The 16,424-nt window shown below is 28.6% G+C and overlaps 2 protein-coding genes across 3 annotated transcripts; one reads left to right on the top strand and one right to left on the bottom strand.

The window, feature by feature from the left end:
- Positions 1–1,197: 1,197 nt before the first annotated feature.
- LOC111031560 (WD repeat-containing protein 18) lies at positions 1,198–3,887 on the top strand. Its single transcript, XM_022311569.1, has 6 exons — positions 1,198–1,297; positions 1,368–1,719; positions 2,141–2,234; positions 2,313–2,530; positions 2,591–3,211; positions 3,292–3,887. Exons 2-6 carry the CDS (start codon positions 1,399–1,401, stop codon positions 3,478–3,480), a joined length of 1,443 nt encoding a protein of 480 aa, XP_022167261.1. The 5' UTR covers positions 1,198–1,297; positions 1,368–1,398; the 3' UTR covers positions 3,481–3,887.
- A 430-nt stretch (positions 3,888–4,317) lies between these two features.
- On the bottom strand, positions 4,318–7,194 carry LOC111031611. 2 transcript variants are annotated; one of them, XM_022311649.1, is made up of 4 exons: positions 6,146–7,194; positions 4,804–6,064; positions 4,602–4,742; positions 4,318–4,534 (listed from the first exon to the last, which is right to left on the bottom strand). In XM_022311649.1, exons 1-4 carry the CDS (start codon positions 6,427–6,429, stop codon positions 4,415–4,417), a joined length of 1,806 nt encoding a protein of 601 aa, XP_022167341.1. In that variant the 5' UTR covers positions 6,430–7,194; the 3' UTR covers positions 4,318–4,414. The 2 variants fall into 2 exon arrangements, with proteins under 2 accessions (XP_022167341.1, XP_022167334.1); XM_022311642.1 differs by having other exon boundaries at positions 4,318–4,537; positions 6,146–6,429.
- Positions 7,195–16,424: the final 9,230 nt, after the last annotated feature.

Here is a 16,424-nt window from a genome sequence, read left to right as displayed (position 1 = left end):
CGAACTCTAGTCATCCAAGTTTTGAATGCATTAATTTTAATTAATTAAAAAATAACCGTAGGGCATGAATACGACCTAACTCAAAATAATTTTTTCAAAATTGAATAAAATACCATGACCACATTTTCAATACTGAGGATCTGCATTTTAGTTGGTTACATTATTATAGAATCATCGAGTTTTTAATTGTTTCACGCTATATACCTAGTGCCCAGCAGTCAATTGAATTAATAAGTGATTTGTAAATAATTAGTATAATTTTTTATTTTATTAACAATATACATGGAACAAAATTACTAATTACTATGCATCATTTAATAGCAAATAGCTGACACATCTTGTGAATATTTTTTATAAGTTTATAACAGGGTTAGGAGGTAAAAATCTGTTCCTCTGAACAACAAAATGTTCAAATACGGCTCCGAACAGGGTGCAGAACTGACACGACGAAGGGCTATATTATAGCGATTGGAACGCCGCTGCAGTAGGTACCCCCATATGGTACGGATTTGTGAAGCCTTGAAGGTTTGACCCGGTGGAGAATATATATTATATTTAGCAATTGATTAAGTAGCACGTTAGGTGGAAGCTTCCGCTCATTTTACTAGCCAAACAACTTAATAAAATTAAAGAAAAAATTTAATTTGCCAAAAATAACAAGAGCAGACAATTTATTGTGTGGCAATGTTGCATTTAAAAATCATGCGGAATCGTGTATGTTTATCAATGGCTATTAAAATCTACACGATTCCGTAAATTTACCAACCCCAAATGTAAAATGCATAAGCCTACCTGTCACATGGGTCTTAAGAACGACCTATGGCCTATGGGTACACAATATTTTTTGTAGATGTGTCATGTGTGACAGACATTTTTGACTTGATGAGTCTTAAGTGTTGGCCGAATAGAAGATACCTATAGTACAAATCTATTATTAAATCTATTTTATTTTTGATATTTGTATTCCACATCAATACTCAAACATCTCAAAACACCTCTTAAATCGAAAATATTCAATGCAAACTGCAATAGACAATATTCAGAAACTCTGGGCACGGGCTTAAGTTGAGACCTGCGACAGCTTGCCAAAGCGACATTACATCCACAGTCAACAAAGTGCACCACGGACTAAGATGGACTGTATCTTAGTCCGTGAAGCGTACAACTGTTCCAATGACATACGCGATAACCGAACCGCGGTTGATAGTACGGTTGATTAAGCCGATTTAGGTTATGTTCACGGTAAATGCGAGTGGTGGAAAAATATTTTAAATCGTCAAGCCCGCACACTGTACAGGTGCAATGCGTCTCAGAAAAATATTAAATCCCGTAAATTAATTATTAACATTTAAAGCATTTGGTTCTAGTTTTACACGTTTTCTAAGAGCGTTGACTGATATGACGTCCTCCGAGACGTTGGAGGTTGCGTTCGTGTCGGATGGCACTTCAGGTGCCACGGTATGGGACACGACCAACGGCACAATGTTGAAGACTTACAGGCATACAGCATCCATTGGGCAAAACTGCCTAAGCCTGTTGGGAGACGACTATCTCATTGCTGCCGACAAGGGACCTCTGATACAAACTTGGCCGATCAACAGCCAGGAACGAACACATCAGGTGCGCATGTTGTGCGGTGGGAAGATTAATTCACTGGCCGCAAGCCCTGACGGGCTGTACATTGCAGTGGCAATTAGTGAGAAACTACAGGTTTGGATGGTAAGTATCATTTCATTGGAGAAATCATAACATTTAAACCGAATGATAGTGGGTTCGTTGGAATCATAGTGTAGACTTCGCTCCAGTCCCATATTCAGTATCCAATTAAAATGTAATTTACCAATCAAGTCAACAAATTTAAGAAACTCATTGATGTTTAGGGATTGTACTATTTGACTTACATTTAAGTAAGGATCCAACTATCTACTGAATATAAAAATGAATACATTGTGGTATGGTATAACTATTTTTTTTACTATTCATTTACATTTCTCAAAAAGTATAGTTTTACCACCCCTACACATTTGACTTAATGTACTCATAGTTAACATTTTTCTTTAATAATAGGGTCCAATTTTATCATAACTTTCTACTAAAATGAAAACAATATTTTAATGTTTTGTAATTTTGGTATGCTTAGGCTTGTTCTGGAAGATTATTGACAACCGTAAGTCGCCATTTTCAACCAATAACTATTATTAAGTGGTCTTCGGATGGATCTTATTTAGTCACTGGTAATTCTGTTAAAATAATTATTTTATTTTATTTTTCAATAAAATTTTTTTAATTTTAGTATAATTGTGGTTTTTAAGGTGGTGAAGATGGTCTTGTTTGTGTATGGTCATTAGCCAAATTGATCAGCACATCTCAATCGTCTATGCCACAGACATTTTTTTCTGGAAACCAAATCGATCAGTCAGCACCCAATTACATATTTTCTGATCATTCTGTAAGAATAACTGGAGTATATATTGGTAGCTGCACAAGATGCATACGCATTTTTACTACTTCAGTTGATAAAACATGCAAGGTAAAAACATGCTTATAGTATTGTCGTTAATACTGTTAAATTATAATACATTTTTTATAGATTTATGACCTCTCAACTGGTGTCATGTTATTGTCAATTGCATTTGATATAATCCCATCTAGCCTTACAGTTGACTCAATAGAAACTGCTGTTTATGTTGGTACTACAGCTGGTCCTATACGGTCTTTTGATCTTACATCTCCACCACGTACCCGTGAATGTTATGTATCTGATAAAGAAAGTGGTATCAAATTTATTGGCCACTCCAAAGCTGTAACTGCTTTAAGTGTGTCATTATTTGGCGATACATTAGTGTCTGGTTCTACAGATTGTACGATAAGAACATGGCATGTAGCAAGTCGTCAATGTTTACGAACCATTCAATTAAAAGAGCCTGTTATTAATATGTTCTTAACATTGATACCACGTCAGTTAACTGCAAATGAATTAGAACCCAGTATTATATTAAGGAGTTTTAAAAAAACAGAAGAAGTAGAAAATGATCATTTCGTTGAAGTTTATTGTTATAATGATCTATTTGAAGAAGAAAATGAAGCTTTTGGACTCAAAGAAGATACTAGTATACGCGAAGAATTGGAAAAAACTAAATCAATCAATGCAAGAATGTATGAATTTGCTATTAACTCAATATTAAAAGAAAGTGATCCAAATCCAAAAGAGGTATATATTAAGCATTTTAGTGATTTTAAATACAATATAATGGATAGCTAAGTTGATCTAATATTATATTTTTTTTCCAGGATATAGATATTAGTTCTTTTTCATTAGTTGATTTAGAATTTAATGGAGAAAAGAATGGACTAAATAATGACGATGATACAAATATTGATGAAAATTCTACAACTCCAAGAAAGAAAAAAAGAGGAAGAAAAAAAAGTAAAAAAAATGTTAATGACACTAATTTAAGTAATATTTATAAGTATTCATAAATTTGTAATTTGTAATATTTAAATATAATTGTTATTTTTTAAATTCCATAAAAAACGTATTACTATTATACGTTTTTAATAATACCTTGTATTTATTTAAGTAATCTATGATTAAAATATTCATACATTAAACAATATTCAACCTACTTCCCAAGGTTTATTAAAGTTTATTTTTTTCGTTTTTCAGCTTATCTAAAATAATATCAAACTAGTAATTTTATCTGAGCCCAAGATAAAATTGTATTTTTCTTATAATTTCTAATTTATGCTCAAATTTTAAAATATAACATATAAATCCTTAAAAGTATACTAAACACTTAAGGAATTTATAATGTTTAGGTGACTATTTAATTGAATTATAAAGAATTATCACAATACTGTGATAAACTAGTACATACTATGTTAACTAATTAAATGTTAAAATTTGTAAAAGTATGAATGATCATTTATCAATTTTAATAATATTTTACTGTTGAGTATTGAATGATTATATCATTATTTTTAATAAAATATAACAAAATTAATTAGTTAAGTTAACTTTATTAGCATTTAATGGACTTTAATTTTAAATATTAATTTGCTAATACATATAATATTAATATATATATTGTAAGTGCATGTTTGAACTCAAAATGAGTGAAAATAATTTTACAGAAATAATAAAACAAAATTCATTGTCTATGTTGACAGATGAATGTACATACAAATTAATAAAAATAGTATCTATGAGTATACAAATAATAATAATTTCTTGACTAAATAATACAAGTATAAAATTGATTTAAAAAAATATTATCACAGAAACAATGTTTTTTACAACGATTTAGAGCAATTTTTTTCAACTTATGTTAAATGACTTAATTGTTAATTTTTTTTCAAATAAATATTATTTAAACAATTTCAAAATAATTTTATATTTATTATAGACTTTCTGTCACTCCTGGACGGTACTACGGTATTTATCTAGATTCCATCCACGGAAATATTTTCTAAGGCATTCATTAAAATGACGTTCCATAAAGTCCATCATAAGTTTACATTTAATATCATTAGACTGCTAATAAAAAAAAATATATATATATTATATAAATTAAAGTGAGATACACATTTTTTTTTTTTACCTGAGATATGTGACGGAATGTACTGAATACCAATCGAAAGTCCCTAACGACTGCTTGTACATTTTCATACTTCTTATTAATCATTTTACATCTGATTGGCTCAAATAGCTGTATTCTAACCACATTTTGATAAGTAGTCTCCTTAAAAACAAAATATTTATATTAATTGTACAATTTTTCTTGTAAACAAAAATTAACTCACATATAATTCTGGCTCTTTACTAAACTCTTCTTTGGGTATATCTTGCATCTCTCTTATCATTTTTTGAAATTTATATCGAACTTTTTTATCTACTTCTCTGGCCAAAAAATTCCACATTCTGTCTGTTGTATCGTCTGGAATTGGAGCTCCACTATCTCTGTCAGACATTTTTTCAAATACTGGATGTACATTACTGATTAACCCTTCTTCACTCTCCTGTGATGACTGTATACTATCAGTAGATCTAGTTGCCAAAATATTATGGTTAATAGCATTGTTCACCAACTTTTTGGCATCTTTTTGTGCTTCTAACCATTTTTTCTCGTCATCTTCTTTCACTTCAACTAGCTTAGCTTCAGGTTTTGGCTGTGGAGTAGCAACAAACTGAGAAGGTGGAAATGGTGCATTATGTACTGGATATGGTGGTTTCTGATAATTATTTTGCCAGGGATTTGGAGGTTGCTGAAGGTATTGATAATACTGTGGTTGGTTCATTCGCACTTGATTTGGATATTGTTGGTAAGGGGGCTGATATGGAGGACGGTACTGCATTGGACAGTACGGTGGTCGATTTATTTGCGGTGTTTGATATTGTCCTTGATAATTATAACTGTTCATATAATTCTGATTGGGATAGTTATAATTTACATATGGCTGATTATTGTAATCCGGAGATGGAGGTTGGAATGTGGGCTGTTGTTGTACAGGTGGAACAAGAGGTGTTATTGGATTTTGCATTACATGAACCTCATGTTTATCATTGGGCACAATTTTTTTTAATTGAGTGATTGTTGATAATGCCTTATTGAACATTCTATCACCATTTTTTCCTTTGACTTTAAGTGATGCATTCGGATCTTTAGCACGACAGTGGACATTGATATCATTAATCAACTGTTCCATAATTTTGTATGAGTGTTTCCACCAATGTTGGTCCACATTGACATTCATTCCAAACATGTCTATCATGGTTATACTGAAATTAATGAATACGGCAACCAGAGTGTGCACGTTACCTTTATCAACACGGCTGGCATCTACAGAAGTCAACAACTGTTTAACAATATTATTTGAATCTACGGTTTGTACCCACATGGGCAAGTCTCTATTCACATCAAGAGCATCATCAACAGTTTTACAACCTGCCCACAATAATCTTTTCGTTTCTTCAAAACAAGTGGACGTGGAATTGTTTTCAAAATCAAATAATACAGATGATGGTGAACGACTTAAAGTTGGCCGCGATGATATAGATGATGCACTGTAAAACAAACAATATGTACTTAGTTTCTAGCCGTAATAAATAAAAATTAATTAGTTATCAATGATATTCAAATATTACCTGCTATAGTTTTTATAATTTTTTTGAATAGCTGATGTTATGTTGATAGTTTTATTTGCTGCGGTTGGACGGTATGAACGGCTTTTATTAGATTTTTTATTTTTTTTACTATTTGTAGCACATTGCATTAGTTTTATGTAGCCGTTTAATAAATGATAATCAGCAGTAGTTTTATTTGGTGTAACTTCTTGATCAGACATCATTAAACGATTGTAAATGTTCATCATAAACTCCAATCGACCTTTCATGTCAGATGAAACAACATTCACATTGTATTTTGTCATAATTGTTAAGTAAATCAATTAATCTATAGACAAAAAAAAATTCAATATTTTATGGTAAATAAAATTTAATGTAACAAGAAAATAATATAAGTTGTTAATTATTAAAAATGAAAAACTGATAAATGTGAAACATTATAATATAGCATTGTTTCATGTTTGTATTCTCTGAGTTATATATTGAATAACTATTATATTTGACATTTTTGTTTGTACAATTGATCAGTTTATGTAAACAATTTAATGGTTTTAAATTATTTTTTATTTTTTTAAATTTTATATCAGAAAAATTGGTGGGCTTAACGGAGTAAAAACTCAGACTTATAATAGTATAACTTATTATTGTACTTATAATTAAATTTAGGTTATGGGTAAATTTTTATGTTTGTATTAGAAATTAACAACTATTTACGAAAAAATATAATATTATGTAGGTAATATTTAAACGTATGTTTTTAGATTGTCATTTAACTTTATTACAATACAATATACCTACCCACTTTTACTTATTACTTATCATCATTCAAACTGTAGTACTATTTACTAAATCGTTGCATATTTGATATTAAAATAGCAGTTTTTTTTTTTAAATTAGGAATCTCTTTTTGACAACGATATAATTTGTGCTCAATTATTATATTCATATTAAGTTTTAAGTTATAACATTAAGAATACGATTTATATCAGTTTTTTTTTTTAAATAATTACATTATTTGGAAAAATTCAATGTATAAAATCGGTGGCAGTCGTAAAATGTTATCATATTGGCCAGGGAATGGATTATGATGATTTTTTTCATTATTTATATAGGCAAAATATAAATTGAATGTCGATGTTCCAAAATTATATCATAATATTATTTAAGCATAAATACTTGGGTCTATGATATTATTTAATCTAAAAACAGTAATGGTAGATGGGAATTGCACGGGGCTCTTGAGCCTCCCCTCAAACATACTAAATGATCACCGGTAACGGTGGTAACTACTGTGGATAATAAATATAATTTTTAAATTTTAATTGAATGATACCTATAGCGTTAGATTGAATATTAATAAAAAGAAGTAGGTTTATTCAACTTAAAAAAATTAATCGGTGATAAAAAGTAATAGTTTACAGATGCTAATAATATAATACACAAACATATTACGCAATCGTATATTATGAGGGATACAAGATATTTAAAGACTAAAATATATTATACACTTGGGTTTTTCATTGTGTTTTAGGTAAGATAATTTTTGCAAGCGTAAGATCGACTTTGATATACAATTAAGTATTTTTAAATATCAGGCCCCTCTAAAATTCTGTCAAATTTCCACCTATCGGTATCGTATGCGTTATCCTCCCCGACTTTTGTTGGCATATTCACACGATAAGCTGTTAACAACCGATAAAATATTGTTTATTGGAAATTTAAGAACTTAGTAAGTTAGTGCAAACTGAAATGACTTAATAATAATTAATAACTAATAAGTATAATTTACTAACAATCTTAGAGCATCTATTGGTTATTTATTTTCGTAAAATTGAAAGTATGACTCTTTTTGCAGTACTAAAAGTACAAGCGAAATTCTAGGTAGGTACCTACTATAGGTACCTATGTGTTTTTACTTTTTACTTAAATATCACTAATATAATTTGTATTATTTTAAACTATAGTTGTCACCGTAAATTACGTAAAACATATTATATAGAGCAGAATACAAAATAAATAGTATAGAGTTTGATTACAGAGTTGGTAAATATTGATTTTTAATTTTTAATGCGACAGTCCGTGATACCAAGTACCAAAAAATTACAATCTAATATATAACTACATAAGGAACCTAATATAGGGAACAATATCCGAAATTGATTTTCACATTTAATGCCAAATGTATTCGGATGCTTAAAAATAACATAATACATCACTAATTAATATAATATACTCACCTTTTAAAAGTTGAATGCAATTTTGATTTAACAAACTAACTAATTACATTTTACTATTTTAGACAATGTTAATAATGAAATTGTAAAAGTAAAATGGAATCTTTTTATTCTTTTTATAACCATGGAACTGATAGCTGTCGAACTGGCGCAACAGGTCTCATCAGATGACCAAACAATCGTTGAGCAGCCAATCATCAAAGAAATTATAAAAATAACGAAGAAAATATTCCAAAACGAATTAAAATAGATTTTTTATTTCAGGAATTGAATAACGTATTGACGCGTAAAACTACGCGAACGGAGAATGTAATAAATATATATTTATTACTAATTATTTGTATTATTTGTCAATGTAAAATAAAAACATTTACATTAGAATATTATAGAACAAATCTAGTGAATACTAGAATCAGTTTACCACAAATTTCTTTTTTGAAACTTACTTACTTAACTTTACCTTACGTATAAACAAATTAAGAATGATGTTGAAATCAAAATTTTGCAGTCGGATATGGTTTGAAGTCTTAGCCTTTTGAAGTTCACCTGCAGCACTTCGAAATTTATCAGGTGCGTTATTATTCTTATTGTAAAAACAAAAAGAAATGTGCAAAAAAAAATATCGTATTTTGAAAATTACAGCCGTTTCAAGTTTGTGATTTTGATTTTTGCATTGGTACCCATTATACGCGTTGGTAGATATGTACAAGGTTTGTAATACTTATATCCTTCGATGGCTTGATTCACTATGAAAAATCAGTTTAGTAGTCAGTACTATCGCCATCATGATCTGGGGTTCATCATTGTTCATCGAAAGAAGACAGGTATACTATAAATCGAAGTAGAGTACTAGATGTCGGAAGGCATTTTGTAAAAAAATAACGACCATTTGGACTTCGGGAGAATAGCTAGACTCTCAGCCTAACGGGTCTGCCCTTGCCAATATTAAACTATTATAAATTATAATAGTTATGACAAATATAGTCACTCCCTAGTCCCTATACGCCTGTCGGTTCCGGTCGCCGAACTCGTGGAGATCCTACGGACGACGGACCTAATCTAGTTGGATGGGTCCTTGATTCTCACCACCCCCATTCCCACCGGGGTGAAAATAGTCTATATAGTGGCGAACGTTCGTATTTAGGGGGGTGGGGGCGGGGGGTTATACCAAAAATGATTACATTTAAATGCATTTTATTCATCACATTTCTTACTTGATCTTTGAACTATTTTCAGCTACTGACATAGGTACATGGTTAATGGGTTTTTTTTTAAATATATATTTACAATCTGTATCAAATGTATACAATAAGCAAATGTGATAAATACATTATACGAATATTAAAATTACATGACATTGTTTACTTGAGGAGGGAGACTATCCATTGATAGAACCCTTCAGAGCCTGATTTTAATTAATTAAGGAGGTGTCTACACCATTGTCTTTTGAGGCGGCGTGGAGGGTTAATGGTTATAAACAGTTGCATACTTACATTATAGTGTAGCTTATAAAGCCGCACTACTGGAGTATAAATATAATAATAATGATAACATCGTTTATCACTGAAATAAATTTTAGTTTACACATTAAATACGTCTGCAAGATATAGTTTCAATAATAAATATTTTTTAAAAGAAATCGTTTAAGATTTGTACCTAGGTAATATAATATATATATTTTAATATTTATAATATGTATACATTATCATTTATCATACATCGTTAATATAAAGTTGACTAATTTAACTTTTCTTTCTTACTGATGGTATTATTGATTCACCTGAACTATTAATTATTGACACAAATTAACTTGAAAGTTCCAACTTTTAATGCGAGCCACTTGTACTTGTTTTCCTTACCTAATGCAACATCAATTATTCAAAGAAATCAACCATTACATACCTACAATAATAATGAGGATAGCGAATAAGGATCCATTAACTCCATTAGTTTAATTATCCTGTACGTATTATGTATAATGTATTATAATATGTAGTATGTATTTCCTATTTTGTATTAATTCGGGCATATCCTGCGTTGTAATAATAAAATAAAGTTAAAAGTGATTATATTATAATGACAAATGTAAGTAAATAATGAAACAAATCTTCATGACTAAAATATGGATAGAAAGAGAATTTAACTAAGACATTGACATATAATATATAAAATATGAAGTGTATAGTTAGAGAAAATAATACAGACATGTAATATATTTTTTTAATATATCTTCGATAATTAAAAATTGGTTTATATCTTGAGTTATAAAAATTAGTTTTAAAATTTGGTTGATTAATTAGTGCTGGAATATCTATAATGCTGCTTAAGGGTTAATGAAGACATTTAAAATTGTTTTTTCTAAATGTAAGATTGAGAAAAATTACTACGCAATAAGGACCCGATAAGAATCAGAATGAACCATGAGGAGGTCTGTACACTTTACATTATGCTTGTAGTATAACAATAAATTAACAAATTTAGTAAAATATTCTGTACTTGACAAAGATTTTGATTTTGAATTCTGTGTGCCATATAAGATTTATATATTCCAATTTATAATCAAGAACGTACTAATTATGAAAAATGCAACAATTTAAAGTCATAAGTACCATGGAAAATTACTCCATACGACTATACGTGCATTTTATAAATCCCAGTATAGCTGATGCCTTATTAATATTGAAGTTTAAAGGTAAGTTTTGAATCAACTTTAACACACAGGTCCTGGATCATAATGGATCATAAATTACATTTACTCCAGGTATTTTAATGTTTTTTTTTATGTTATTATAAATTAAGATATGTATTTATTTTTAAAGAGAAAATTTAAAATGTTTAACTTATTCAGATTTTAGATTTTCTTCTATCACTCTACATAATAATAATTTATAATTGCACACTTCGTATTCGTAGATAGGTTATTTGTCAAATAAAACCAGGGCTTTGCATCCTAATTATCAATTAACCCGATACGTGTTAAACTACTCCTGATATATAATTTTTCCTATCTGTGTAAATAATATCATGGTCGTGAATACATCATTATAAAAAAATCAATAATTAATATTTAATACTGTACCCTTAACTTTGATTAATAATATTTACTATGGATGGGTATGCGTAAAGATATTGAAAGGACATTGCTGACCAAAAAAAAAAAAAAAATAGTCCGTATAAGAAATATACACGCCATTTCACTTTGTAAATTAAAAATCGGTGCAAAATTGGAATTTGAATTCAATGATATCAAATCATTGTATACCTGCGTAAAACGATTCTGAGCGGAGACGGTATGTCAGTTTAGGATATTTTAATATTTAATATTGTTATGACTTATTATTAATATGGTAACCGGTAAGTTGAATTAATATTATTCTTAAACCATCAGTGATGCTGGAAAAATATTAAATATACATATGTAAAATTGGGCTGTTTTGGAACCGAAGTACAACAAAATAATAACCATTATTCTTTGTGTAAATATGCAATTTTGTCCAAATTTGAACTTGAAATGTCTGTAAAAAATAAACTGTATTCATATATTTTTTAGATTTCTTAGTTATGGAAAATACTGCTTAAGTGGAACCTTGTTTTAAATTTTCAATCTTTAGCTATAAAAATTGAACATTTTATACATTTTTAACTACAAAATTATTTTCAATTTTCAACTTGATAAATATTATCAAAATTTGAACTTTAAAAAAAAATTGTGTCTATGTATTTTTAATATTTTTTAACTGATATTGTAACAAGTGATCAAGAGTCTTGTATTCAATTTCCATGTTTTTTAACCCAACCAATAAAATTTTATTGACATTTATAGGAAAAACATTTTAAAAAAAGGAAAATGAAAATGTCCATCAACAGCCTAAAACGAGTCGGAATATTTTGAACATTTTATCAAGTATATGAATTTATGAAATAAACATTTGGTGTAAATTTCAAGTGTTTACAGTAATTTGTTTTTGAATTAAAACAAAATAAGAAAATCGCTACAAGTGATATCGAGTGAATATTCAATATTGTAAAAATTTCAACTTCAAACGCTCATAAAATTTAATTTGACTTTTCGGTAGAAATTTTTTTTTTGATAAAGGTAGACAAACTTGTAAAAAATCTTATATTCAATTTTTAAATCTTAGATATCAATAGAAAATTGTGTAAGAATTTCCAACTAAATATAATTTGCTAATTTTCATGATTTTTACGAATTTTGTCAAAATTCTAAGTTTAAACACTCATAAAAATTATTGTGAATTTACGCTCCACTTTTTTTTTAATTTCCATTAACAATAACTTACAAGAATCCTTGTATTCAATTTTCAAGTTTTTTGATTGAGCGAAAATTAGTTTGATCGACTTGGGTTTAAAAAAAATAAATAATAATAAACATTTTTATTTGCCTATAAATAGTTCTACACAAATGAAAATATTTTGAAAATTTTATGGTGTATAGAAAATGTTTACACAAATATTTAATGCAAACTTCATGTATCTATGGTCATTTTTGTTAGTTATAGGTACATTAAAAACCAAAAGGGATTTTTTCAAAAAATGGTTTTGCGTAAAAATTCCCGATTTTCCTGTTGCTTTTGGAAACCATTGGGCATTTCAAATATAAAAACACACATCATTGTAAAATCAATACATTCATCGCTCCACTCAGAATCTAAAATTAGTATTAACTACTAAGTATTAAAGTATTTTTTAAAAAAAGTGTATGATTAAAAATCCATTAGTAAAAATTAGTTATTAAGAAGCTGGTAAAAATGAATAAAATAATTCCCTGACAAAGTCCAACCGAATGGTTTTTTTTTAAATTTAAATTTCCATGTTTTTTCTTGTACCTATCTTTAATCCAAGTATGTTTTTTCAGTAATTTTTTTTGGTTTTTGTTGCCTGAATTTTTATTTGTTGAATGTGGTATACGTATACCTATCAATTTTGCCGACTAAAATAGACAGAATAATATTCCGGGACGTAATTTAGGTGTATCTATAACTAACTTTTTTCTGGAGACACTATTTCCCAACTCCTTAAAAAAAGGTACCTACTACTTTATGATAATGTTTACAGATTACTATTCCTAGTCTCTACAAACGATAAAATTATTGAGTCATGTACTAATTATATTTTTATTATTATGGGCTATGGTATATTGGAGGGTATACGTGGGTATACGCGGGTATACAACGTATACCCGGGTCCCTATTTTTGGATTTATGGATATACTTTTAAGAAAATTCGTCTATTATGGGTATACGCCAACTAAAAATGCATACATTATATGGGTATGCGCAAGCTTCTAATTTATCATCAGTCATAATTAATATCACAGTATAAAATAAATAATTTATAGGTATTTACTTTATAAATATATATTACTAGGCATTTATTTGAAAAATAACACCCTCTCGTCTTAAACTCCCAACAAACATGTCTGACATTAAACATACACTATATAATATAAAGTGTTGGTATGAAATTCTATTAGATATGTTTAAATTGTTCAAAACTTAAGAAATTATTTTAAGTTATGTTAGTATTAGAAATGTATAGATGTTTAGGTTTAATTTTAATTTGTAAGTTTCTTCTTATGAAAATTTGTCATTTTAATTTCTGAAATTTAACATCACAATGAATGAAAAAATATAAAATTGTACAACAATTTATATAACGACACGTTTTTATACTCTCGAGTTGTGTGATGCAGTAATATTGGTCTTCTCCATGAATGAATGAATAAAACGGTACCTATTAATTTGTATCAGGTCATTGCAATAGTCTTACGAATGACAGATTCACAAAAATAGAACTTCTAGAATATATTTTATTCACCCCGTTCATGCAACACTTACATACCAGTAACATTGTATTATATTGTTATGCTAACAAAAACATAATGTCCATACTCTATAGAGATAAGAGAATAATGACTAGGCACTAACTATATTAAAATATTATAACCATGGTTAAATAAATTTATTTAGCCATGATTATAAATTATAATAATATCTCGATTTAAAATTGAACAAACAAGTGACAACAGTTGTAGAAGGTATAAACCATTTAGCTACACACTTTTCAACATCCGCCGTTTTCATTATATGTTTATTATAAAGCCACAAACAGTTGACAGACGTTTGTGTAATACACAAATCGTCTTTTTCTTGAACACTTGCAGTATAATTTTCAACCGCTTGTATATTCATTTTCGATATTCATTATTTTTAATATTAACGTACATTATTGTACCCGTGTAGAGTTCATAGTTCTACCCTTCGTTTGTGTAATACACAAATCGTCTTTTTCTTGAACACTTGCAGTATAATTTTCAACCGCTTGTATATTCATTTTCGATATTCATTATTTTTAATATTAACGTACATTATTGTACCCGTGTAGAGTTCATAGTTCTACACTTGATTATCGTCATTTCTTCGGCTCGTTGGCTTTATATATTGGAACACACAGACTACAGAGGTTATACTACTTATACTCCTTTTTTCTCTTACCGCGTTAGCCCATAATATACACACTGGCAATATAAAATCGTATAAAACAATATTGCATACCATTATAACTAGTAACATGCATAAATATTAAATATACCAATATAATATAATATACGCAATCGACCGTTATCGGTGTGCGAGTGTGTATATTATTGTGTATTGTTACTAATAATATTATAGGTACCTATTATTGTATTTTTTTTGCTGCCCGTTTTTATCTGCAGTGATAAAAAAAAAAAGACTCGATTTATTTTAATATAGGCACCTCTATAATCTACCGAATACCTATACACGTTATACTCGTGCACGGCGTATATATACAGCGCGTTTATACTTTTAAAGCTTTATTCTATGGATATTCATATTTTCATAAATTGACCAAAGTTTCTCTGAGTTATTTTTTGTTTGTAGTTAAATAACGCAGTTAATGATGATGAGGAACGATTCAAAGTTGATCGGGGTGATCATTGATATAGATTTTGTACTGGTATTTAATTATTAAAATATGCATAGGTACTAAATAAAACAAACAGCATGTAATTTTATTTTATTTTCTAATGTTGTAATAACTAATCAGTATAGATTAAATATTAATTCCTCAAAGTTAGGTATCAAAAATTGTGTTGTTATATTTATCTGCTATAGTTTTAAATTTTTCATTTGAAAAATAGAATTTTGTAACGCCACAGGACTTTTCTTATGTAGTACAGGAAAATTCAAGAAATTGAAAAAATTATCTTTGAGTATATTTAAAAATTCTAAAAATCAGAATTTGAATAAATTCATTATTAAATAAAATAATGGGTGGAAAGTGTGGTTGGTGAATCACCCTGTGTAAGTACTTGTGCATATACCTGTATTTTATACAGATTTGTCCAGACCTTATTTTAGTTGAACATAATATTTTCCCAGTATTGAACTGCAAAGTTTTTTTTTGTATTTATCATAGTGTTTCTTTCTAAATTGACGAAGTCAATATTTACTTGATACACTAGTATATTTTCAGTTAGATGATATGTAAAATATAATTAATATCACGGGAAAAGAGCAAATAGCATATGTTATGATGAACTTTGAACTACAATATTCAAGTTTTGTGTACAGACATATAGGTACCTAATAGTAACTCATCGTCATCAAATATTCATAGTACAAATAATCGTACAGATAAAAAAACGTTGACAATGACCGTGTGAGCGTCGGTATCATAAACGGTAAAATCATTGTGCACAATTAGATACCTATTCAACGAGCAGTGGCGTACACTGACATTTCCAATAATACCTAACATTATAAACGTACACGTTTTTTTAAGACTTTTCATGTTTTAATATGATGTAAAAAAAAATAAGAGCCCTGGTTAGAGTGTTTGAACACCCATCACCTTCTCGTCTGCATACTACTGAAATATTAGATAATGAATACAACGGTATATTTAACTTATAGTCACCCCAAAACGCGTCGGAAACAATTCTAAATTAATTGAAATTAAGCTCACCCATTGAAATGTTTTCGGCCCTATATTATACTGCGAGAAAGGCACTTACAGCT

Source organism: Myzus persicae, unplaced genomic scaffold (genome assembly GCF_001856785.1).
Source record: "Myzus persicae strain clone G006 unplaced genomic scaffold, MPER_G0061.0, whole genome shotgun sequence".
Taxonomy (NCBI): Eukaryota; Metazoa; Arthropoda; class Insecta; order Hemiptera; family Aphididae; genus Myzus; species Myzus persicae.
This window is presented reverse-complemented; position numbering and strand designations above follow the sequence as displayed.

Bases quoted from the DNA above. Each gene is read 5' to 3' on its own strand.
- LOC111031560 (XM_022311569.1), top strand. From the start codon at position 1,399: ATGACGTCCTCCGAGACGTTGGAGGTTGCGTTCGTGTCGGATGGCACT. The intron at 2,235-2,312 runs GTAATTCTGTTA...GTGGTTTTTAAG, and splicing joins TGGATCTTATTTAGTCACTG to GTGGTGAAGATGGTCTTGTT. The intron at 3,212-3,291 runs GTATATATTAAG...TTTTTTTTCCAG, and splicing joins GTGATCCAAATCCAAAAGAG to GATATAGATATTAGTTCTTT.
- LOC111031611 (XM_022311642.1), bottom strand. From the start codon at position 6,429: ATGACAAAATACAATGTGAATGTTGTTTCATCTGACATGAAAGGTCGA. The intron at 6,065-6,145 runs GTAATATTTGAA...TTTGTTTTACAG, and splicing joins AATTATAAAAACTATAGCAG to TGCATCATCTATATCATCGC. The intron at 4,743-4,803 runs GTGAGTTAATTT...TTTGTTTTTAAG, and splicing joins GTAAAGAGCCAGAATTATAT to GAGACTACTTATCAAAATGT.